The sequence below is a fragment of the Chionomys nivalis genome, chromosome 24 (assembly GCF_950005125.1).
Source record: "Chionomys nivalis chromosome 24, mChiNiv1.1, whole genome shotgun sequence".
In the NCBI taxonomy this organism is placed as follows: domain Eukaryota; kingdom Metazoa; phylum Chordata; class Mammalia; order Rodentia; family Cricetidae; genus Chionomys; species Chionomys nivalis.
The window spans coordinates 18441784-18468395 of NC_080109.1; the positions used below are offsets into that span (position 1 = coordinate 18441784).

Consider the following 26612-nt stretch of genomic DNA (forward strand, 5'->3'; position numbering starts at 1 on the left):
AATGTTAAGAATATTTGAAACATCTAGAAATAAAATGACCCTCAGTCATGATCTGGGAAAATAGACTAGAACTGCCGTCATCTCTCTGAGGTTTGCTGAAGTTGAAATTGAGGTCTGGAAGGCCAGACCTTGGTTAGAAATAAACAAAGGAAGGCAAAGCTATGACGTTAGTCTAGTGGAGTTCTGGCAAAATGACAATCTGTGACTGCCAAGAACATACTAACTGCCATATTTCCAAGGCAAGTGTCCACACGTGGACATCAAACATGAACTCTTTTCCTTTTTTAAGAATTCTTCTCTCATATATTAATCCCAACCTCAGTTTCTTCTCCCTCCTCTCCTCCCAGTTCTCCCACACACACCTCCCTTCTCCTCCAGATCCAGTCCTCCTGTCCCCTCAGAAAATGGCAGGCCTCCCAGGAATAGCAAACAAACATGGTATATCAAGTTGTAATGAAGACTAGGCACCTTCCTTATATTAAGGTTGGATGAAGCAACCCAGTAGGAGGAAAAGGATCCCAAAAGCAGGCAAGAGAGTCAGAGGCAGTCCCTGCTCCCACTGTTAGGAGTCCCACAAGAACATCAACCTATGCAACCGTAAAATATACGCAGAGGACCTAGGTCAGACCTCTACAGATTTTCTGATTGTTACTTCAGTCTCTGTGAGCCCCTGTGAGCTCTGGCTGGTTGATTCTGAGGGTTTTCTTGTGGTGTTCTTGACCTTTCTGGCTTCTATAATACTTCCTCCCCTTTGTCACATGATTCTCCGAATTCTACCTAATGGCTGCCTGTCTATCTCAGCATCTGCTCCCATCACTGTTGCTTCTCTGATGGTGATTATGCTAAGTTCCAGTCTAAGAGTATAGCAGCGTATCATTAAGAATCACTTTACTGATTTTTTTTTAACCAGTCATGTTTGATTCTGTCCTGTATCTCTGGGCTATCCAGCCTCTGGGACCTTGCCGTCCAGGCGGTGTTAGGGTTGTGCTCCCTCTCGTACATGGGTCTTAAGCTGGACCAGCCAAATTTAAGAATATGGCTGGCTCTGCAGAATTAAGCACCTTGTTCTTAACATATAGGTTTCTAGGGTTAATTCTAACTCTGACTTTGCAATTCTACTTTATAACTGACTTACTCATCACTAACTAGAAACCACTTGGTAATTAGTTGTTGGATATGGAACTAACTTATTTATTTATTTATTTATTTTACTGAAACAAGGCAGTCACAGCCTTGGCAAGTACATTCATACTGTAGAACCCAATTGTATGAGCTTGAATCAAATGAGGCATTCCTACTTTCAAGATGCATTGCCTGAGGTGTGTCCTACAGTGAGAACAGTAGAGGTGCGGTCCTTGTGTGCTCTGGATGCTATCATAAGGTGGAAACCAACTGACATTTTTTATAAAAACTTATGACATTTGGCACAGAGTAAATCTCCCATAAGTGTCATCTGCAGCTATGAATTATTTCTGTAAGTCGTCAATTAACAAATTCTAGATTATATTAACACAAAGGTCTCTAGAGTCCCATCCTACAGTATCTGATATAGTGGGCCTGGTATGTGGAGCTTGAGAACTTGTCTAGGTCATGCTGACACTGCCTGTCCTTGGACCACATCATCAGAACATCTGCACCAAAACATTCATTCCAAGTTCTCATCAAAAGCTCATGTGTGCTCTAACGATAGGGATGAAGCAGTTCAATGTCTGTGAGTGAAAACAGCGGAAGCCTGCTAGAACAGCTGTTAACTGTCAACAAATTGGTAGAGGTAGTTCTAGAGGAAACACTGACCTTGGATGGTGTGGGTAAGGATGAGATTGGAGAGAAAAATCTCAGAAGATCCAGAAGAATTTCAATCTAGTTCTCCTTTAGAAGAGGGTTTCTCAAGCTGGCAGTGCTGACTCAGGCCTGTGATCCTCATTCCTGAGCAGGCTGAGAGAGGAGGAGGATCAGCTGAGCCCAATAATTCATAAGAAACTTCAGCAATATAGCAAGACCCATCATCTCAAAAGGGGGAATCTCTCCCTCTCTGTCTGTCTCTGTGTGTGTGTGTGTGTGTGCCACAATAACATCCAGCCTTACAAAAGGATGTCATCACCTTTGCTACAATGTGAAAAAAAAAGATATCATGACATGCCAAGTGAAATAAACCATATACAGAAAAAAAATTGTATGTTCTTATGTACGGAGTATTTTTCTAATCAGACAAATATACAGAATACAAACAACGGTGGTTTATGAAATTGGGGTTGGAGGTTACACGTATATCAGAGGACGCAAAGCAACAACTATAGGGTAAAGGAATCCAGAGATTTAACATTATAAGGACTGTGTTTAAGAGTGCATCTTGCTGACACACACATTTGCACACACAGAGAACAAAGAAAGTGATAATACATTTATTTGTTTCATTCTTCGAGTACTCCATATTTTCATGTTGCACGCATCAAACATTTGTAACCAATAAAGAGGAAGAGAGTAGGTGCCTCCCTCGGGGCCAAAGAGTGCATGTAAACTTCGGACACCTCAGTTCTCAGCTAATTCAACTTGCAAGCAGAAGAGGAGCCACAGACCCAGGACAGCCCACAGGAATTAAAGCACCTTTGAACGCTATCGTCGTCATCATCATCATTAGCATATATCCTTTGTGCAGCCTGACGAGTTTCATTACATTTTTACTCAAATATATCATGTGCTGCGTGTGTATTTGCCACCACCGCTGCTCCCCCCGCCCCCACCCCCGCCGCCGCCCCGCTCCCTCCCGGCACCTTTAGCTTTCCTGTACTCAAACTTGATCTCTTTCCTGCTCCTAATAGTACTTTTTCTACTTTCATGCTTAGATTTCCCCCGCCCCACCCCACAAAGAGGTAGACAAGGTCTCAAAAAGAAAGAACACGTCGCCCCTGAACCAGTGCTTGTACAGCGGGCCACTAGGCAGGAAAGCCCAGGGATTTACAAACCAACAGCAAAAGCGCAGGCGAGCCTGGGCTGGCGCTGGCAGACTCTGCTGGTGGTCCCAGATCGATGGCCCGCCCAGTCGCACAAGCAGAGGCTCTCGGCTAAGGCTACGTCACCTGCCCCGCCCTTCTCCCCCAAGCGAAGACCCCCCTCCCACTCCCCGCCCCAGAGGCTGAGCAGACCCCAAAGACCGCGCAAGTCCATTGGCCCAGAGTCAGAGGTGAGCTGCAAACAATCCTGCTTGGGAAGTGAAGGAACTCAGGGGGGCTGGACGATGTGGGGGCTGGGGTCCAGAGAAAAACGGGTGGGCGGGCAGAAGGATCCAGGGAAAGGAAGGTACTGGAGGGGAGTGGGAACAAAAGCAGCTCCCAAATTAAACTTACTTCAGTGACTGAGGCCAGGCAAAACACACGGGGAAGATTATTTGTAGCCTGAAACCCTTGCATAGACACTGATGACACGTTTATGCAAAACAAGCAATTTGAGGAGAAACTCCTGGGACGTCGGAAAGAAGGAATGCTTGATTAATAGTTGTGTTTAAGTGACTTTAAAGAGAACTAACATATACTAATTGAGGGAGGGGGAGACATTACAAAGTCTCCAAAGCAGCAGCAGCAACCGCCCCGTAAAGAAAGGCTTTGGTAAGTTAGGCAATGGACGATAGCATTAACATTACAGTAGCGCCTCCAGGTCTCTGAAGCATTAATCCCCCAGTTGTAAGCCAGGAAAAGAGAACCCGTTTGCTCCCTTTGGAAGCAAAGAACTTTCCTTCACTCGGGTGAAGACTTTCCTAGGAAGACTTTCTGTCTCTGCTTATGTTGCAAGAGGATTCAAAGCCAAGACAGAAGAACCCAGGTATCGCCAACTCCTTTGTTGTATACAGCTTGAGGCTTAAGTATCCGGGTACCCCTGCGCTATTTATGTATCCGGGTACCCCTGCGCTATTTATGGCTCCATTCTCTTGTAATTAACTCTCAGGATGCGAAAAGTTGCTCTTCTTTCCCAGCGGAACAGAGGGTTACCTTCACCTTGTTCTTTGTTCTTCTAAGGACAGCAAGCTCCCCTACTATTTTTACTCCTGCAAAGAGTGTTCAGAACTTTCCTGTGATTTGGCGGTGACAGTGTGGGCATGTAAGCAATCTTTAGTAAGTCTTAATTTGGGTTAAACTCATTCATAACAATTCCGCCTTCGGATCACGGGTCTTGCCCCACGTGGGAGTTAACGTGATCATCTTCTATCAAGCTGAGCAAGTCTTTCGTGGTACTGCCCCGCATCCCTAGGTCAGTGAGTAGAGGTGAAAAAGCAGTTTTACCCCTGCAAGGTCAGGGTAGCTGCTATAGCTCTGGGCTGAGATTCAGCCCTCCCAGCTGGTCAGTTTGCTGTCCTCCTGGTCAGTAGTTGGCATTGAAATGTCCAATGTGTCCTTTTTGGCAAGGATTTGAAGAAATGTAGAAATATTTAATCTCTTCTAGTGGGTTATTACAGCTGTAAAAGTGATTTTAGAAGGTATAATCAAATTAATAAAACATGTTATACATTAAATGATACAATGTTACAAAATTGATTATATAGATAAATACATACATTGATGCATATGTGGGATATATATGCTGCAAAATATTGGTTATATCCGAGTGGTGAGATGAGAGAAATGATTTTTTTCCTTTTATTGATTTACTGTTGCTGAGTTTTCTAAATTGAACATGTATTAATTTTATGGTTTTATAGTTTTGATAGTTTAAAAGGCTCTTGTACAAACGAGACTAAATCTATGAACTTTAATTGTTCCAATATCACTATTATGGTCTCTAATAATAGGGATCCTGCTTTCCAGGACATGAGAAGCTATGAAGACATTTTCACATTAATGAGCCTATTTAATGATAATGTCCAATGGGAGGCTAGCACATGCCGGTCCTATAAAGAGTACATTCCCATAGTGTCCGCACCGGTTCACAGCCCAGGGGCTAAGGGTTCCTCTTTCTCCAGAGCTCACCAGCATTTATTATCATTTTTTTTTGATGCTCTGCATTCTGAGTGGGGAGAGATGTCTCTCAAAGCAATTTTAATTTGCATTTCTCTGGTGGCTAAGAATCTTGGTCACTCAAGTCTTTCTTGGCTGTTTGTATTTCTTTCTTCAGAGCTGGTTATTCAGTTTAGTGAATTACTGAATTATCCCAGTCAGTTACTGGGTGATTGGTGAGGGGTGTTACATTTTTGTAGCTCTTATAGAAGTTCCTAAAAAATATAATAAATCTGAAAATAGGAACTAGAATTACCAGTCCATTCCTGGGTATGTAACACAGATTTGCATAGCAATGCTTATTGCTGCATTCTTCACAACAGCCAGGGAGTGGAATCAACTTACATGTCTGTCAAAATACAATGAATAAAGAAAATGTTGTGCATATGTACAGCAGAATTCCATAAGAAGTGAAATCATGACATTTGCAGGAAATGGATGTAGCTGGAAATCATTAAGCTTCTAAAAATAAGGTGGACACAAAAAGAAAATACCATGTGGCTTCTCTTACAAGCAGAACCTAGATTTACAATTCTATGCATCTATATGTGTTTATCATTTTATTTAATCATAGACAATTCTGATTTATATGTGTGCATATCTAAAGGCACATGATAAGAAAGCAAAAACCGAACCAACTAGAGTGGGGGTTCTCAGAGAAAGCAGCAGGAAGGAGGGAAGCTAATAAGAGCAAGTCTTAAAGACACAGGCGCCATTAAGAAAGAGGTTCATTTGTTTTCCAACTCAACACAGATGGTGACAGGATGTGCATGCAAGACCTGCCCAAGTTCAAACCAGGGCAAAATGCCAGCACAAAGAAAGGCAAGTAGACACAAAGTCCCATCCCATTTGCAATTGATGCCTGCTGGGAAAGGAAAATCGGTTTTCTCCAATGGAGTGACATTGGGTACATCAACCGCACTTCAGGCTAACACAAAATTGACTCCATGGATATTTTCTGTGGTTTTTTTTTTTTTAATTTTTTCTTATTGTTTTGATTTTCATTTTTTTTTTTTTTTGTTTGAGATGGAGAAAGAACATGAAGTTGGGTGGATAGGAAGTGGCGGGGGGGGGGTCTGGGAGAAGTTGGGGTAGGAGAAAAAACATGATCAAAATATATTGTATGAACAATATTTAAATAAGAAAAAAAATAAATTTAAGGTTCATTTGCCACAAAAGGTGTGAATAAAGGAACTATTGTTACGTGTGGTGTTCCTGAGACTTTGCTGTGATGTCTTTTCAGGATGAAGATGGGTGACAGAGAAGTTGGCTGCTTGTTGACCTTCCTCACTGTAGTCTTCCTGGTGATCATCCCTGGGAGCAGGGCCTGTCCTCGCCGCTGTGCCTGTTATGTGCCCACGGAGGTGCACTGTACATTTCGGTACCTGACCTCCATTCCAGATGGCATCCCAGCCAACGTGGAACGCATAAATTTAGGGTGTGTGGGCTTTGCCTGATCCCCTTCTCAGAGGGGGACCACTGATCATCTGGGTGACTTATCCCCAAAATACCTATGCTTACTCTTAATATTTTTCTCCTATAATGAGCTCGTAAGAACCTTACATTTGTGGAGACAATAAGAATTTTTTTCCTTATAGTCTTTTACTAGACCCTGAAGACCCTCTTAGTTGTTTGGGATCCTCATAATTATGGGGCAGCTTCACTCTGAATAAAAATTTACTGGAAAACATTACAGTTTCTGTTAACAATCATTGTGATGATACAAGGCATAACTAAGCAAGAGTTATGTAAAAAAAAAAAAAAGTACACCATTTCCTTTTGCAAGGTCCTTTGAGGCTTATCAGTGTCCACACAGCACATGGAGCTAGCCACCGTCAGGGGCTTACTTGAAATACTTGACTAACTCTGATAAATTATGGTGCTATTTTAAAGGTTTATGAAAAATTGCATGTATAAAGAGATGCACAAGGAATGGGACACACCATAGGTGAGGATGTGACATTAGTGGTCACTTATGCCAGGCCAGCACTCTTGTTCACCTCTGGAGGAGGAAATAGAGGTGGGACAGAAGTAGGCAGGACAGAGCGACAGTGCCTTGGAAGCCATCACCAACAGGAAAGTGTTCTCCCTATGAGCTGCTCTTGGTCTGAGTACCATTATGCATCCATTCACTGGCAGTCCTGGCTAGTTTTACGTCAACTTGACACAAGTTAGAATCACTGGAGAAGAAGGAGCCTCAGCTGAGAAGATGCCTCAGTGAGAACAGGTTATAAGCAGGCCTGTAGGGTGTTTTCTTAAGTAGTAGTTGATGGGTGAGGGCCTAGCCCATTGTAGGTGCTGCCGTCTTTAGACAGGTGGTCTTGGGCTTTATAAGAAAGCAGGTTGAGCAAGTCAGTCACCAACAGTCCTCCATGGCCTCTGCATCAGCTCCTGCCTCCAGGTTCCTGCCCTGTGTGAGTTCCCATCCTGATGTCCGTCGATGGGAAAAAAAAGTCATTTGGAAGCAGAAGACAAATGAACCTTTCCCTCTCCAGTTTTGATTTTGGCCATGGTGTTTCATCACCGCAATACTAACCTTAACAAAGACACTGGTGTTCATAACGCCTTTGAGTTAGATTCTGTTATCTGTACTTTATTGCTGAGGAAACTGGAACACAGGATGCCTCCAAGTTTTACCCAGAGTCAAACAATCTTTTTTGGGTCTGAGCTCATAATCACACCCATGTGGAATCCAGTGCCAGGCCTCTTAAGCTGCCAGACTGAGGGGACAGCATCAGAGAGAACGGCCTGAGTCTTGGTACCCACAAAGAAAATGCTAGGCTTCAGTAGATGCTAGAAAATGTCTCAGTATTTGAGGATGGGAAGGAATGTGAAGGGAGGGCTCTGAGGTTGCAAGGACTGGGTAGGAAGTGGAACTTCTGAAGCCAAAGTTCAATATTTCAAGTATTTGAGAAATCTCTTGGGAACACAGTTGCAAGAGGGGATTTTCTGTCTGTTTCTCCTTTGACGTTTGTACTTTGCTCAACAGGCTCGGTTGATGCCTACAACGAATTGTCTTGCAGGTACAACAGCCTAGCTAGACTGGCAGAAAAGGATTTTTATGGGCTGAGCAAACTGGAGTTGCTCCTGCTGCACAGTAACGGCATCCACACGGTCACTGACAAGACCTTCTCAGGCTTGCGGTCCCTGCAGGTGAGAGGGGTCAAGTGCCTTGGCTAGTTAGAGGTGAGGGAGAACTCCGCGGCACACCCCCACAGCTGCCTATCACATGGGATCGAAGATGGGCAGTTTGTAAACTTGGGACAGACATCAAGGAGAGGTTTGCAATTGGGATGCCCTTATATGTGGAAATTAGAATATTAAAATTCTGATGGGGGGGCTGAGGTGATCTCTCAATGGGTAAAATTTATGCGAGTATGAGGCCCCAGGAGCTGCACAAAAATGTGTGTCCTTGTGGCAAACAGCAGCTGCAATCCCAGCCCCGGATGCATAGGTAGCAAATCTCGAGCCATCTGCTCTATCCAGTTAGTGAGCTCCATATTCAGTGAGAGAACTCGGCTCAAAAACAAACGTGGAAAGCACAAAAAAGAAAGCCAACATCTGGTCTCTACACATTTTCCACATCTGTTTTTGAGACCTCTGACGGAGAAACATTGGGTTTGAAGTTATAATCCTAGGTAATATTTGGGGCAAAGCTTTCCAGTTTGGCTTTTGCTTACTCTGGAAGTTTGCATTCCCGAAAAGCCTCTTTGGTAGAGATGATAATTTGAGTCAAATAAGAAAAATGGGCAGAAAGTCACCACTTTTAAAAGTACTTCATGTTCTTTTCTTTTTTTTAAAAAAGAATAGCACGATCAACTAATTAGAAGGGATTTGTTGAATGCTAAATCATTATGAAACAGTCAAAATTATTTGACTTATAATTCAGAATCAATTAAATTTGGATTATTGAAAAAGCATGCCAGATGTCACCCAGCTTATGAGTGGATAAACAAGACTGTGTAACATGCACACAATGTAGAAACCAAAAGGAATGAAGATTTGATATGTTTTACAACATCTTGAAAACATTTGTCTAGGTGAAGGAAGCCAGGTCCAAAATGCCACATAGTATATGATTCTTCTTACATGAATTGTTTAAAATAAATGAATCTTTAGAAACAGGAAGTGAAGAAAAGACAAAAATAACCGTCGATTTGGGTTAGTTTTAATTTGGGGAAATGGCAGTTTCCTAAGATGAGGCAGTGGACGTGGGTCTAGTTATATAGCACAGCAGGTATACTAAAAACCAGTGTGCTGTGCTCAGAGACGGCCCAAGGGAGGGACATGAGTGAGCAGAATGAGGTGATGGGGAAAGAGTCACAAATCATGGCTTCTCTCATAGTTGGAGCCTAGATATGTCAACATACTGACGTAAAAGCAGGAGACACACTTAGGAGAGGCTGGGAACCAGCAGGAGTGAGAAGGGGACAATGGAAGGTACTGGGAGGTGAATACAAACAAAGCATAATGGCATATATTATGGAGATGTCATAATGACACTAATATTCAAAAACAAAGGACTTTTGGATTATATCTCAATAAAGACGCCATAAATGGGGAATATTGAAGTCCATAAATAATAATCTCATAAATCTTAAATTTATTTCTTCTTCTTTTTCTCTTCATTTTCACTACACATAAAAGTAGGCAGAGAAGTGAATGAACAGGGGCGGCACAGGGGAGGTCAGTGGAAGGGAAATAAATTTCATAGTGCAACACATTACTTTGTATTATAATCTTAAAAAAAATAATTAAAATACACCAGTGCACTTGTCACCCAGCTTCCATAGTTATCCACGTGTGATAAGATCTTGTCTTATTTGCAATCTATATACCACATTCTGCTGGGCTGTTTTGAATCCAATCCAAGTTTATGATGCTTACTCTTATACAGAATAAATGAGTAAAGAAACTCTAGAAGTGACCATGACATCACTACCATACATATTACAACTTTAGTAGTAATTCCTTAATATTTACAACTGCTTGTACGAGTCTTATTGTCTCTGATATTATCACGTTTAATTGAGCACTAATTTGTTGGATTAGGTTTTAATTAAAGTATGCACATTCCATAGGATTCATCTCACATATTTCTATATTCTTCATAAACCTTCTCTTTTATGTCAGCTCCTTTGACAGAATAAATCTTTATTTATCTTTATTTGCAGGTCTTAAAAATGAGCTATAACAAAGTCCAAACAATTCAGAAGGATACTTTTTATGGACTTCGGAACTTGACCCGATTGCACATGGATCACAACAGCATTGAGTTTATCAATCCTGAGGCGTTTTATGGACTCACCTTGCTCCGTCTGGTACATTTAGAAGGAAATCGGCTCACAAAGCTCCACCCAGACACATTTGTCTCCTTAAGCTATCTCCAGACTTTTAAAACCTCTTTCATTAAGTACCTCTACTTGTCTGATAACTTCCTGACCTCCCTCCCAAAAGAAATGGTTTCCTATATGCCAAACCTAGAAAGTCTCTATTTGCATGGGAACCCATGGACCTGTGACTGCCATTTAAAGTGGTTGTCTGACTGGATACGAGGAAAGCCAGGTATCGTTACTGTTTATTTCTTGGTACTAGTGAAATAGAATAACCAGTGGAAGGCACTTCATCTATAATAGAAAATCCTAGATAATATAGATGCAGAAAATGAAATCCCCCAAATAACTCAGTGACAATGAACTCTGTACCCAAAAAACTCAGCTGTGTTTGTGTCACAGTGGCAAAAGAGGAAGTTATGTCTCTCTAAACTCCCTCCCCCTTCCCAGGCAGACACTTTCCATTCTGGCCCCTGACACTCCGCGACTGCTTCCTCTTCCTTCTCTGCTTTATGTGCTCCCAAATGGCAGCTCTGCTCAGCATTATTTCTCCAGGAGAGTCACACTGCTCATCTACCCCGTCCGCATCAGAATCATGACCACAACACTCCTATGGGTTGCCTGTGTTCCCTTTCTTGTATGAACATTATACTAGTTATAGAATTAATTTATAGCATGAAATATCTGATGCCTTTTCTATGTCTAATTTATCTATTCTTAGCCTCTACGATATATCTGGGACATAGTACGTACTTAATACTTTTGTTAAGCTGTTATTATATAGGTAAAAAGAAATGAGTTCACCATCTATCTATTAGTTACCTGTGGTCTTAATATGTCTCAAATGTGTTCGTGAAAATATATAAAAACATATATGTTATGTGCCAGTACACAATGCACATATATGTGATATGATTATATACCTATATATGTCAAATACAAGCAAACCCTTTGGGACTAAAATCTTCCAGTCATGTCTATATGACAGGTTCCCTCATGTATTTGATCTCTTACTGACAATTTCACAAGACTCACGAGTTAATCACCTTTTTACTTAGAAACTTTTTCATCTACCCTGAGCAATCTGATAGCCTCTCACGGAAGTGTGGCTGTTTCTCTAATACTTGCTGCAGTCCAATGTTAATATATTCATCTCTACTCGCACCTTCCACTCTTTGGTTCCGCAAAACTCTCGGTGTTGCTTTTCAACAAATACAGACGTTTGCCATTTTCCTGACATGCATTTGCTCATAGATATAAAACTCGAGGCTTTGTGATCTGCTCTTTTGTGCATCTACGTATGTCACCTCTTTGCAATGCCAAATCATCATGTAGTCTTCATAAAACTAGCTCAATTAGCCAACTTAAGAAGCGTGGGTGACAGCATTGAAAATATAAAAAGCTATAACAATATTTCTAGGGAGACGGATGACAATGGTTGTATAAAGACTGCAAGTGGCCAATTCTACCATATAACATCTTTATCTCAATTTATAAGTTAAAACGTGCAAACATTAGGGTCTTAGAATTAGTTCTGCCAGATACCTGTCTTCCTGCCATTTCCTTTCATCCTTCTGTACTTACCTGTCCTCTTGTTTCCCTTCCTCCACGAATTGCATGTTTCTTGGATATCCCTTGACCAGGGATTGGAATACAGAACAACAAGCAGAGCTTACTGCCCTGTGGGAAGACAGTCAACCGAACAAGACATTCTAATGGTGAATGCTGAAGGTTAAGACAGGGAAAGCAGAGGGCACCAGGAGAAGTAAAGCAGGGAACCCACACTGGAAATAAGTGCTGGTCATACAAGTCCTTGAGGAGTGTGTGACTAGTGATGGCACTGGGCATGTCACACAGCTCATGTCAGGGCTTGGTTAGCATTGAGTGACAGGGGTGAGGAATAGAAAGCACTTGCGTGAGACTGGAGACAGGTGTGAGGGAACGAAGTGACACAGCTGGGTTGGAATCTGAGCAAACATGAGGCTCGATAGCTCTAGTCCAGGCACAAGCACTCATCAAGATCCCAAGATATGAACACAATTCCTCCATGCTGAGGTTTAACTAAGCCAGAAGTTAGCTGTACAGATTTCTGCTTCATGAGGTCAGATCCAGAGCACTGACAAGCAAGTAAAGGACACAGATTGTCAGTAGGTGGCAGATGACATTGAAAGGAACTCCTTAGGATTGTTCAAAGCTTTTAATTCTTTCTGTCTACCTCCAATGTACATTGTTATTCTAGAAAATTAGGTGAATAATGACTAATGAAATATTACCTGGCCGGGCGGTGGTGGCGCACGCCTTTAATCCCAGAACTTGGGAGGCAGAGGCATGCGGATCTCTGGGAGTTCGAGGCCAGCCTGGTCTACAAGAGCTAGTTCCGGGACAGGCACCAAAAGCTACAGAGAAACCCTGTCTCAAAAAAAAAAAAAAAAAAGAAAGAAAGAAAGAAATATTACCTGGTACATTGAAGTACAGTAGTGTTCCCTTATTATGAAGGATACGTTCCAGTATTTGCAGTGGATATGGAAAACCATACGAAAATTCCTCTGCACATTGTGGCCCTAACTTTTGAAGTTTAAAGTATAGAGCAAAATTAATATGTTTCTTTTTCCTTTTTCCTAATTTCACAGTAAAATTTTCACTATAAATCAAGAACTTTAGCATTTGCATTGCAACATGTTGCTTTTTTTTTTCTTTCCTAAGTTGAGAAGTTTCTTTGGAAAGGAACCAGGTCCATAGCTTCTCTCCAGCATATCTGACTGTCAGCGTCACCGCTCTTGTGGCTGGTGGTATGACTAATAAAACAGGGGTTACTTGGACACAGACACCATCACAGTTTATGTGAGGCAGGAAATAGCTACTTAGTAGCTAAGCATGGAGTGTATGTCATCTGCAGACACTGGGAAGAAGGGTTGTCTGCTGTAATGGGTGAGGGGTCCATTAAAACAACGTGAGATTTCATCAGCGTACTCAAAACTGCATGCAATTTCAAACTTAGGTTTATTTTTGGAAGTTTCCAGTCCTTATACTCAGACCATGGTTGACTTCAGATGAGAGCACCGGCATACACCTAAAGGGTTTAGAGTCTCTGACCTGAGTGACTCGGTTCTTTACAAAGAAACTGCACATATTTAACGCTGTTCTCGGGAATTACATCTAAGACACCTGTTGATTCAGTTACCTGCTGAGTTCAGCAAATGCTAGAGGAACTATTATGTGGGACAGCATGGAAGCCTCAGACTGTTGTTTCAGAGAAAAATTCTACACCTCTGTTGTAGTATTGAATGGCCAGCTTTTAAAAACAGGCTCATCAGAGCAATGTTTAAATTGCCCTAGTATATGGCACTTTAGTACCCAACAGGACTCCTTTGTGACTAGTAGTATAAAAGTTGCAAACTGTGACATTACCAGACAGCCTCTCCCCTCCCCCATCAAGCTTGGCTTGAGTCCCTCTCATTCTACAGGACCATCACTAAATAAACCTGGACTGGCCATCCCAACTACCTTCCATGGTCTACCAATACTCGCATCTTATTGGCTGCTTTAACCTGCATCTTTGTCTTGTCCTTCTGTCTGCATCCCTCCATTCCGATTCCAACTAAGCTAGATCACAAACTGTTCTTTTGGATAATGGATAAATGCTTGAATTTTCGATGCATATCCCAGGATTTAGAGATCTCCAAGCAGGCTACCTTTTAAAGTATAGCCAAGTTCTATGACTATCCTAAAACCTTGGCATGAGGAACTGAAGGGTTATTAATTAAAGTGCTGGACATGCACTTAGGATATTGTGTCTCTAGATAAGGAAATGGTTCATTCAATTAATACTTCTCAAGTACTAAATGACTCCAGGCCTAATAAGTAGATCTGTGAATGAGGAAAATGAAACCCCTGTGCCTGTGCATGCTGTATCATGACATGATGTATAGACCATGTGTTTCAGAATTCATTTCACAAGCTTCTTTGAACTCTAGTGAAGATAGTTCTTCAAAGTATCCATGTGTTAATTTATAAAGATGCCTCAACTTTTGAGAATAATTAAATGATGATTTTTTTTCTAGATGTAATAAAATGCAAGAAGGACAGAAGCCCCTCCAGTCCTCAGCAGTGTCCCCTTTGCATGAACCCCAGGATGTCTAAAAACAGACCACTTGCTATGGTACCGGCAGGAGACTTCCTGTGTACAAAGCCAACCATTGATCCGTCACTGAAGCCGAAGGGCCTGGCTATTCAGGAGGACAATGGATCTGCCTCCACCTCACCCCAAGATTTCATAAACCCTTTTGGCTCCCTGTCTTTGAACATGACAGACCTGTCTGGGAACAAGGCCAGTGTGGTCTGTACCATCCAAAAGCCATTCAAGATGCTGCCAATTGCCTTCACTGAAGAAAATGACAAGATCATGCTGAACATGTCATTTTCAACAAATCTGATGTGCAGTGTGGATCCTAATCACCTCCAGGCAGTGTGGCAACTACTAGCTTTGTACAGTGACTCTCCTCTGATGCTGGGAAGGAAGCAGCAGCTTCCTGGAACTCCACAACTGATTTCCAAATATAAGCAGGTGGCTCTTACGCCTGAAGACATTTTTACCAACATAGAGGCTGACTTCAGAGCTGATCCTTTCTGGTTCCAACAAGAAACAATTTTCTTGCAGCTGAACAGAAACGCCACCACACTTAGCACACTGCAGGTCCAGTTCTCCAGTGACGCTCAAATCACTCTACCAAAGGCAGAGATGAGAGTGGTGAGACGCAAATGGACCATGATTCCAAAGATGAACAACACCAAACTGGAACATACTGTTTTAGCTGGTAGTACTATTACCCTGGACTGTCCGGGCCAAGGTGACCCTTTGCCTCACTTGGAATGGCTTCTAGCTGACGGGAGTAAAGTGAGAGCCCCTTATGTTAGTGAGGATGGGCGAATCCTGATAGACAGAAGTGGAAAGTTGGAACTCCAGATGGCTGATAGCTTTGACAGTGGCCTTTACCATTGCGTAAGCACCAACTATGCAGACGCAGACATTCTCACCTATAGGATAACTGTGGTGGAGCCCTATGTAGAACACACACATGAAAATGGAGTTCAACATACAGTGGGTACTGGCGAGACACTTGACCTCCCATGCCAATCCACTGGTATTCCAGACGCTTCTATTAGCTGGATTCTTCCAGGAAACACTGTGCTCTCTCAGTCATCGAGAGACAGGCAAATTCTTAACAATGGGACCTTAAGAATACTACAGGTTACCCCAAGAGACCAAGGTTATTATCGTTGTGTAGCGGCCAACCCATCAGGGGTTGATTTTTCTATTTTTCAAGTTTCAGTTCAAATGAAAGGCCAAAGGTCAGTTGAGCATGATAGGGAAGAAGATGGATCTGGACTTGAAGATCCCAATCCCAGTGTTCCTCCTAAGCAACCACCATCTTCGAAACTCTCTACATCAGCTTTGACAGCAGGGGCAGAGGCTGGAAAACAAGTCTCCAGTATACAGAAGAAGGGCAAATCCAGAGGACTAATACATCGGCGGCGTGGGGACTCCACATTTCGGCGTTTCAGGGAGCAAAGGAGGCAGTTCCCTCTTTCTGCTCGGAAAATTGACCCACAATACTGGGCAGCACTATTAGAGAAAGCAAAGAAGAACTCAGTGCCAAAGAATCAGGAAAATAACACAGTTAAGCCTGCGCCACTGGGTGCTCCACCTGCGGTGCTCCCTGCTGAGGAAGAACGTGCTTCCGGCATGATTTCTCTAGATGAAGAATCAGTGGTTCTGAAAACGAAAGTGCCCAATGTCACAGAAAGGTCATCAACTGCTGACTCTAGACCAGCATCTTATGGCTTTGTGACAGGCATGGCATCTGGTACAGAAGTCTCCTCAACCATGAATCCACACCCACTACAATCTAAGCACCTTCCTGATTTCAAACTATCTAATGTTATTGACACTACAGCTGTGTCAAAGAGTATAAACCCAACTGCAGCAAGCAAACTCGAAGATGTAACCAACCAAAATCTAATCATTGTCTTCCCATCAGTACCTGGGGTAGCTGAAACTCAGGGTACTGCTCAGGTAGGGAAAAGAACATTTTCCCAAACTACACACCCAGGAACAGGGGGAACCATGGCTGCCGATGGCCATACCAACATGCTCAGCATCCTCACCAACAGAGCTGATACAGTCTTGCGGTCAGCAAATCCAACAGAGGATTATGGATATCAGATACCTATAACAGGACTCAGCAGAGCCAGGGGTAATGCCACCTCCTCTCACACTACTAAAGAGCCTAGCTTCCCCAAGAACCTTTCAGATTCACACACTGCTGCCCCTTCTCTATCTCACATTTCTAGAAACAGTACAGCTAACTTCCCCTGGTCCAGGCACTTTGGGAGAGAGAGGACAATTTGGAGCAGAGGGCGACTTATAAACCCATACAGAACCCCAGTTCTCAGACGGCATAGATACAGGATTGTGAAGCCAGCACTCAAGGGACCTGCTAACAGAAGTACTAGTGAATCTTCAGCCACAGAACCCCGTAAGATGTGCCCAACCTGTGCTTCCACAGAGAGACTCACCCTGGCTGCTACAGTACTGTCCACTCCAGGCTCATCTCTTAGCATCTTCCCCAGGGCTAACATCACTGGGGACACAGCAGAAGAGTCTACCACTGTAGCTCGGAGCCCATCATTATTACTTAAGAACGAACAAACTGTAGACATTGAGACATCACGAACCACTACAAAATATTTCGGAGGTGAAAGTACCCAAGTGACTCCCAGTAAAGCGAGCACAACTTTCACTCCCACACCTGTATCCCTGGAAAAAACTCCAGTAGAAAACAGTGGTTCCCTGAGTGCGTCCAGGACCATCCAGGAGGAAAGAGATTCAGTGATGACATCACCAGTCTCCGGTCCACTCAGCAAACCCTCAATGCCAACAGAAGCAACAAACACAAAATTCTCAAGAAGGAAAATTCCCTGGCATAAAATCTCTATAGATAACCATAACAAAAAAGGGGCGTCGAAGAATCTGTATCAGTTTGGTTTACAGAAGAACACAGCCATGATGCTTCCCAAAATAGCTCCTCTTTTACCCATAGATCACGAACCCCCCTCACATTCTACCACACTCTCTGCAACACAGATGCAAACTCTGTCTGCAGCAATGGCTGTCACTCACCACAACGCCACTGAAGGTGCCAGAAGTCTCTCAGCGGGCAAGGAGCAGTCCTTCGCCAACTCTGCCTCAGTGCGTCCTGGTGCCACAAGCAAGAGAGCTAATACAATGGGCTTCCTGTCGATAGAAACAGACACACTGGCAACGCCTACGGCCTCTGCATCTGTCATTGTCTCTGAAACCCAAAGAGCAAGTTCCAAAGAAGCAAAAGATAAAATAAAGGAGCCTCCGAAGAGTAGGAATGACCCAAACACCACCCCAGGGCAGAGTTTGGGCTTCAGCATGTACCCATCTCCAACAACAGCTGATTCTTCCTTGGCTTTTACTGACTCCTCACTACAAGACACTAGCAGAATTGTAAGCACTGTTTCTCTCCACCCAGAAACTAGTCTCCTGGGCATAACTGAACTGTCTCAGAAGAATACTCAGACTTTGGGAAATACAACAGCTTTGGAAACAACTTTGTTCAGCAAATCAGAGGTAACCACTGTAAAAAGGACCTCATCTATACCACCATCCTTCAGCAGTGGGGCTCCCCTAATGCCCATTCCCTCCCCTCCCCCCTTTACTAGGGGTGTGGTTACAGACAGTGAGGTCACTTCGGTTTTCAAGATGGTGACCAATGGAATAGTCACCATGCATGAATCCTCAAGGAATAATACAGATCTGCAGCAATCCTCCACAGAGGCTCGCCCAGATCCCCAGACAGTAACTGGAACCACTTACTTTACCTCCTCTACTCTGTTCCCTTCTACTCCTGCAGCAGCAGTAAGAACAGATAAACCACAGTTTTCTAACTGGAAGCCCTTTCTCTGGCCTGAAAACCACATTCGGCGTAAGGCATATTCAGAAACTATTTTAAAGGGTGAAAGGCCAGCAGGGAGCTTGTGGTCGCCTCTCAGCTTTCCAGAGGCCAGCACTTATGCCTTACATGGGAAGAGACAGAAGCATGCAGAGAGTGTCATTGATAAGAGACCTGTTCAAAACCCAACTTCCAAACTCCTTCCCTCTGACTCTTTACCTAAGACCATACTGGAAAAACCAAGAATAATTGGAGAAAAGGCTGCAAGTCTTACTATCCCAGCCAACGCTGACGCCTTTCTTCCCTGTGAGGCTGTTGGAAACCCCCTGCCCACCATCCACTGGACCAGAGTCTCATCAGGTATTTGTAGCCATTAGCAATACCTTAGTTATGAACCAAGGACATGATTGTATCTTTCAGAGTTGTCTTCAAAGGAGCAACACTAGTTTTAAATGTCTCCAAAAATATAAAAGCAATTAATATCCTCACTTGACATTTATGTATTGCTCATTAGAATAAATTTTTTTTTAGATTTTAGATTCTACTTTAAGACTGTGTGTGTGCATGTGTGTGCAAGCATTATGTATGTGTGTATGTGTACATGTGTGTATGTGTCTGTGTGTGCACTTGCACACATTAGGGCAGGTGCCTTAGCACACAGGTATTAGATTCCCTGGAGCTGGGGTTCTATCTCCAGCCTCTAATAGGTTTTAAACTTCAGATTTATTTTAATGTGTATGAGTGTTAGGCCTTCATGTGCGTACATGCACATATGTGCCTGGTATGTACACAGGTCAGAAGAGGGGACCATACCTCCTGGAACTGGAATTACAGATGACTGTGAGCCAGCATGAGGACACTGGGAACTGCACCCAGATCCTCTGCTACAACAACAAGTGTTCTTACCTGCTGAGCCATCTCTCCAGCCCCACTAGAATGGTTTTTAATGTGTTAAGAAGAGTTTGGTGGAACAACTAGATGGCTCCATGAGTAAAGGGAACCTGCAGCCAAGCCTGATGGCCTGAGTTCAATCCCTGGAACAGACACGGTCGAAAGAGAGACGACTCTCACAGGTTGTTTTCTGATTTCTGCACACTAGCAATGGCACATATGTGGCCATACATACACACACAAACCGGCATGTGCCTATACATACACACACAATCCAGCATATGCCTATACATACACACACAAACCGGCATGTTCATATATATGAATATATATGTGCACACACAAATCAATAAAAGATAATGATAAAGTTTAAAATCAAAAATGATTTTTAAGACTAGATAGAATGGCACATGCCGATATGCCCAGCAATGTGGATGAGTTCAATTCCAGCCTATGCTATAAAATTAGACCCCATTTCAAAACAACAGTCTTTAAAAAATAGTTTGGATCAATTGGTTAAATGATCTGCCTAAAATCATATACATTCAGGCAACATAGGGCTGAGCAGATTCTATTTATTTATATATAGTTACTGTAATTTATATATTATCTATACACATAAATATATATATATAAACAATAATTAAAGAGAAGGAAGCCATAAATTTGAAAAAGAGCAAGAGGGGGTACATGGGAGGAGCTGGAGGAAAGAAAGGGAAGGAGTAAAATTATCTAATCGTATTGTAACATCAAAATAAAAACATTAATTTGTTAAGCCAACAAAAACTTTGAAAGTAGATCTTATATATATACATATTTATACATAGAGAAATGTCATGTTTACATAGAGAAGTGTCATGTTGAACTATCTGAATTTTAAATTTAAATTTATGTGAATAAAATAGCTTTAACACTGAAGAGTTTTTTCAGTTTAAATGTTATTTATTGTCAGCTGAACAAAAACATAGCTTCATGTTTTTTATCTAGTCTTTGATGCTGATAAACTATATATATTTCCTTTTATTAGGACTTGAACTATCCCAAGGGACACAGAAAAGCAGGTTCCATGTGCTTCCCAATGGCACCTTGTCCATCCAGAGGGTCAGTATTCAGGACCGTGGACAGTACCTGTGCTCAGCATCTAATCCACTTGGCAAAGACTACCTTCATGTCATGTTGTCTGTGGTTTCTTACCCTGCTAGGATCCTGGAGAGGCATGCCAAGGAGATCACGGTTCATTCTGGCAGTACCGTGGAATTAAAGTGCAGAGTGGAAGGCTTGCCAATGCCTACAATTTCCTGGATACTTGCAAACCAAACGGTTATCTCAGAAGCACCCAAGGGAAACAGAAAGGTCTGGGTGACACCTGATGGAACCTTGATCATTGGTAATCTGAGTCTTTATGACAGTGGCTTTTACAAGTGTGTGGCCAGCAACCCAGCTGGCCACGACTCACTGCTTGTTAAGATACAAGTCATCACAGCTCCCCCTGTCATTCTAGAGCAAAAGAAGCAAGCTGTGCTTGCGGTTTTAGGTCAAAGTTTGAAACTGCCCTGCACTGCAAAAGGAACTCCACAGCCCAGTGTTCACTGGGTCCTCTATGATGGGACCAAACTAGAACCGCTGCAGTTGACGCGTTCCAAGTTTTTCTTGTATTCAAATGGAACCCTGTATATAAGAAACATTGCTTCTTCAGACAGGGGCACTTATGAATGCATTGCTACCAGCTCCTCAGGCTCAGAGAGAAGGGTAGTGATTCTTACAGTGGAGGAGCAAGAGACAGTCCCCAGGATAGAAATTGCCTCTCAGAAATGGACAGAGGTGAATTTAGGTGAGAAACTGCTACTCAACTGCTCAGCTACTGGGGACCCAAAACCTAGAATAATCTGGAGGCTACCATCTAAGGCTGTCGTCGACCAGTGGCACAGGTAAGCCTCTCTGTTGGAAATATCCCCTTCATTTATTTAGCTGGAGTACATCTAAAATGAGAAAGTGGTATAGCAAGGAGAGCAGCAGCTTCAAACACCACCCAGGATGCACAGGAAGGTGACTGTCTATAGAAGGGTATTCCATTTGATCTCACTGAACACAAAGTCACTCTTACATGCTTAACTCTGGGGTCCAGATTCTTGATTTGGATAGCTGAGAGCTGTAGGAGAATCTTATTAGCCTCCATGTTGGTGGCAGGTAATTGTTTTTCCTTTTTTTCTTTTCTCATGGCTGCTTTAAAAATAGTAACTGTGTAAAGTTATTCATCATCTCCACATCAAAAAGAGAACTCACGATGAGGTCGAGGCTCTAGGAACAAGATGTTCTGAGTTTCATTCAGGACCCTCTTATCAGACGCTTCACACAGTAATTAAGTCATAATCCTTTCTTAAAACTGCAATGCAGTTCGTGAAAGTCACTTCTCAGAGTAAAATATTTTAAAAATTCCATAAATGTGATGTTACAAGATAAAAAACCCTTTTCTGCTATGTTCTTTATAAACTTTTGCTTTACAAAGCAAAAATTATAGCTCATGAATTATAAATTCTTGTGATTTCCATGACTTTGTGTAGTGATTTTCCATAATCCAGAAAAAGATGGAAATGAGCACTTTTATTTATTTTTTCTTTAAAATATTCATGCAATAAAAAGTAAACATAATATAAATGAGCTTAAATGTATATTGATATAATTCAAGGTCTTTTTCCTAGTTTTCCAGTGAGTTGATACAGAATAAAATGAACAGACTTGTAATTTTTAATCCAACAGTCAATATTAATTTTCAGGTTTTTTTAGGCATCAAAATTACCTTAAATGTTTAACTGTAATTCACTAAGATATAAATTTATGAAATGCTGAGCTAGAGTGTGAATGTTAGAAACCACATTTACATATATTTTCTCCCCGTGTGTCACTGTTTTGGCAATCAATATCTTTAATGCTTCACTTACCAGATTTGCCTTTAATTTCTCAGAATTGCTGCACCGGCTCTTAGTTTTTGCAGCTCTTTATGAATTATAGGATTACTTTATTTATTTACTTCTTGGAAGGAAGTGACTGGAATTTTGATGGGATTTTTTCTTATTGAGTCTACAGATTAACCTTTTGACCTGGTAGCATGGGACCCCTTACCATTGTTTTTGTATTCCCTAGAATTTATGTTTTATAATTCCCGATTTGTAAGTTATCAAAGCTTTTTGATGGAGTACTTTTAGTTTCCTATGTAAAATAATGGTCTCTGAAAATAAGGTTAATTTCTTATGATCTGGACGTCTCGGTTCCTTCTCATTCCTAATTGCTTTCACCAAGACTTTCTTACGATATTAAGCAAGAGCAGTGGGAGCAAAGGGAGTTTTGTTCTGATCTAAGGAAGGCTTTCAGCCTTTTCTAATTCAGTGTGATATTGATGGTAGATTTTTCATAGATAGGCTTTAATAATTAGAGATATATTCCTTCAATATCTAATTATCATGAAAGGACATTAAACCTTACTAAATGCCTTTTCTGCATTTGAAAAGATAAGCATATGATTGTGTTGTATTGTTTATTGATGTGCAAATGTTAAACTACCCCTGCATTCCTGAGGTTAATTGTAATTGATCATGGTCAATGTACACTTTGAAATGCCCAATTCAGTTTACTTGTATTCTGTTGAGAAATTTTGCATTTATGTTCATTGTGGATATGGGTCTAAAATTTTTATTGTTGTTTTCAAATTAGAATGAGGATATGCTGCCCCTTTAAAAGTATGTTGAGAGTCCCTGGAATTTGTATTTATACTTTAAAAAGAAGTGTAAATAACTCTTTATATGTTCATAGAAATCATCAGTATGGCTGTCAGATACTAGTGCTTTTAATTAGATGGAAGACTTTTCATTAGTACCTAAGTGTCATTACTGTTTATATTTTCTTAAGTTTAGTAGGCTGTGTACTTCGTGGAACTTTCCAGTACTTCTTAGATTCATGCATTTTGCAATATAATTATTCATAGTAGCTTTTAAATAATCTTTTAGATTTTTGTAGCATCAGGGTCCTCTAGAGGAACAGAACCAGTAGAATAAATACATACTGAATAGGATTGTGAGTGACTGGACTCCAGAACAGGTCTGGGTAGTCCAACAAATAGCTGTCTTCACATTGAGGAGGCTGAGAACCAGTTGCTTCCCATTCCCTGAGGTTGAGTGTCTCAGAAACTCTAGTCTGGAGCTGAAGGACTCATCTTTAGTTCTGAATTCATTTACTTCCAGCATTTCTCTTACCCTGCGCTGCCTTAAAAAAAAATTATATAAAGGAGATTCACTAAAAGTGTATTTGGGAAATAACCACTTGTCTCAGGTAAATCATACCTTGTTACAGAGCTGTTTTTAAAGCAAATGGCTTGGATAACAGTAGGTGATTAAGATCTTCATTGTAACATTTTAAGAACTATCCATAAAGTTAATGCCAGGGATAAAACACATACATGTGCACACACACACAAGCACACACAACAGGATGTGGTAGATACAGTGATAAGCTTGATAGTAACAATGATTTTCATTGTATTTATGTGTTAGAATTTCATAGTAATAATTTACATGTACAACTATGGCAGTCATCTCTTGGTAAGACTGGAGGGAGGTAGCATCACGTATATCAGGCCACTCCTACATAGTATGATTTTCCGCAAATGTGCATAAGTTGGTCTCAAATTTTTAGTTTTTTTTTGTGTGTATGCCCATGCTCATGTTGGTGTGTCATGTGGGGTGGCCAGAGGTAACTAAACAGCAGGTGTCTTCTACAATCACTTTCTAGCGACCCTGGACCCAAAGCTCAACTATTCAGCTACATGAGCTGTCTAGCAAGCTCCAGAGATCCACCTGTCTCCATGCCCCTGGTGCTGGGGGCACAAATGCACGCTACCATGTGTACCTTTCATGTGGGCACTGGAGATCCAATTTCAGGTCTTATAATTGTGCAACAGACCATTTGCTAGCTGAGCCATCTCCTCAGCTCCATGTCCAGTCTTGGAAAAAGGTAACTCTGCCCACGGTAATCAGCTGTACTTTCACGCTTGTCTCTCCTCTTCTTAGAATGGGCAACCGAATCCAAGTTTATCCAAATGGATCCTTAGCTATTGGCTCGGTGACGGAAAAGGACGGTGGTGACTACTTGTGTGTGGCAAGAAACAAAATGGGAGATGATCTGATCCTGATGCGGGTCCGCCTAAGACTGACACCTGCCAAAATCGAACACAAGCAGGATTTCAAGCAGCAAGCGCTCCATGGGAAAGATTTCCAAGTGGACTGCAAGGCTTCTGGCTCCCCTGCACCTGAGGTATCCTGGAGTTTGCCTGATGGGACAATGATCAACAATGCTGTGCAAGCTGATGATAGTGGCCGCAGGACCAAGAGGTACACCCTTTTCCACAATGGCACCTTGTATTTCAACAGAGTTGGAATGGCAGAGGAAGGAGATTATATTTGCTATGCCCAGAACACTTTAGGGAAAGACGAAATGAAAGTCCACCTGACAGTCGTGACGGCCATACCACGGATACGGCAAGACTATGAGACCCACATGAAGATCAAGGCTGGAGACACAGCTGTTCTTGACTGTGAGGTCATCGGGGAACCCAAGCCAAGTGTATTTTGGTTGCTGCCTTCCAATGACGTCATTTCATTCTCCAATGGCAGGTACATACTTCATGCCAATGGAACTCTGTCCATTAATAATGTGAAACTGCTTGACTCTGGGGAGTATGTGTGTGTAGCTCGGAACCCTAGTGGTGATGACACCAAAATGTACAAACTGGATATTGTCTCTAAACTTCCACTAATCAATGGCCTGTACAAAAACAAAACTGTTATCAAAGCCACAGCTGTTCGGCACTCCAAAAAACACTTTGACTGCAGAGCCGATGGGAGCCCCCCTCCCCGGATCACGTGGATTATGCCGGACAACATTTTCCTTACAGCTCCATACTATGGGAGCAGAATCACAGTCCATAAGAACGGAACCCTGGAAATCCGGAACATCAGGCTTTCCGACTCAGCGGACTTCACTTGTGTGGCTCGGAACGAAGGCGGCGAGAGTGTGCTGGTGGTGCAGCTAGAGGTCCTGGAAATGCTGAGAAGACCAACGTTCAGAAACCCATTCAACGACAAAGTCAGCGCTCAGGCTGGCAGGTCCACAGCACTGGACTGCTCTGTGGACGGGAACCCGCCCCCTGAAATAATCTGGATTCTCCCCGACGGCACGCGCTTTTCTAACAGAAGGCAACATTTCCCATACCTGATAGCGAGCAACGGTTCTCTCATCATTCAAAGAACAACTCGGGACAAGTCAGGAAAGTACCGCTGTGCAGCTAGAAATCAGGTGGGCTATATTGAGAAGCTCGTCATACTAGAGATCGGCCAGAAGCCAGTTATCCTGACACACGCACTGGGGATGGTGCAGCGGGTCAGTGGAGAATCTCTATCACTGCACTGTGTATCCGATGGGATCCCTAAGCCACATGTCAAGTGGACTACACCAAGTGGTTATGTAATAGACAGACCCCACATTAATGGAAAATACATACTGCATGAAAATGGCACATTGGTCATCAAAGAAGTAACAGCTTATGACAGGGGAAATTATATCTGCAAGGCTCAAAACAGTGTTGGCCAGGCAGTGGTGACTGTTCCGGTGATGATCGTGGGCCACCCTCCCCGAATTATAAACTCCCCACCCCGGAGCATGCTCAGGAGGACAGGAGAGGCACTTCGGCTTCACTGTATGGCCCTGGGAGTCCCCAAGCCAGAGATCATCTGGGAGAGGCCAGAACACTCCCTGCTCTCAAAGGCCAGAGGAAGAAAACCCCACGGAAATGAGCGGCTTTACCCACAAGGCACCCTGGTCATTCAGGATCTCCGATCCTCCGATTCTGGAGTCTACAAATGCACAGCACAGAACCTACTTGGTGTTGATTATGCAACAAGTTACGTTCAAGTCATCTGACAGGAAGAACAACTAAAACTGAGCAGAGTCAACATTGAAGGGTTTATTATTATTTTTTTTTTGGAAGAAGTTTAATCAAAGGCAGCCACAGGCATGGAAATGAATCTGAATACATTTACAGTATTAAATTTACAATGGACATGCAGAAGAGACTTGAAAATGAAAGCATTATGAACCGATGCTGAGTTTCTATGGATTTCAACGCGAACTCTTAACTTAAGGCACTTTGATTTTGCCAACAAATAACAAACATTAAGAAAAAACAATCCGCTATAAAATAACAAATGGCAAATGCACCTGAATTTCCAGTAAAGAGAGCTCGCTCTCGCTCTCAGTCGCCAGCCGCCTCGTGTCCATCTTCTACCAGTGTTACACACATTGCACTCAGAGGGGGAGACACTGGGAAAGATGACATCTGCAAGTCTACGGACATCTTAATGTACACATATTTTTGT

At 42.3% G+C, this 26612-nt stretch overlaps 1 protein-coding gene across 1 annotated transcript; it reads left to right on the forward strand.

Annotated features, from left to right (window-relative positions):
- Nucleotides 1-3319: 3319 nt before the first annotated feature.
- On the forward strand, nucleotides 3320-26191 carry Igsf10 (immunoglobulin superfamily member 10). The gene is made up of 7 exons (XM_057756826.1): nucleotides 3320-3816; nucleotides 6229-6423; nucleotides 8009-8138; nucleotides 10160-10550; nucleotides 14380-18657; nucleotides 20216-21116; nucleotides 24249-26191. The coding sequence occupies exons 2-7, from the start codon at nucleotides 6230-6232 to the stop codon at nucleotides 26155-26157; spliced, it is 7803 nt and encodes a 2600-aa protein (XP_057612809.1). The 5' UTR covers nucleotides 3320-3816; nucleotide 6229; the 3' UTR covers nucleotides 26158-26191.
- The last annotated feature ends 421 nt before the right edge of the window (nucleotides 26192-26612 follow it).

Coding starts and splice junctions, on each gene's coding strand:
- Igsf10 (XM_057756826.1), top strand. CDS start 6,230: ATGAAGATGGGTGACAGAGAAGTTGGCTGCTTGTTGACCTTCCTCACT. Junction 6,424..8,008: donor GTGGAACGCATAAATTTAGG/GTGTGTGGGCTT, acceptor ATTGTCTTGCAG/GTACAACAGCCTAGCTAGAC. Junction 21,117..24,248: donor GTCGTCGACCAGTGGCACAG/GTAAGCCTCTCT, acceptor TCCTCTTCTTAG/AATGGGCAACCGAATCCAAG.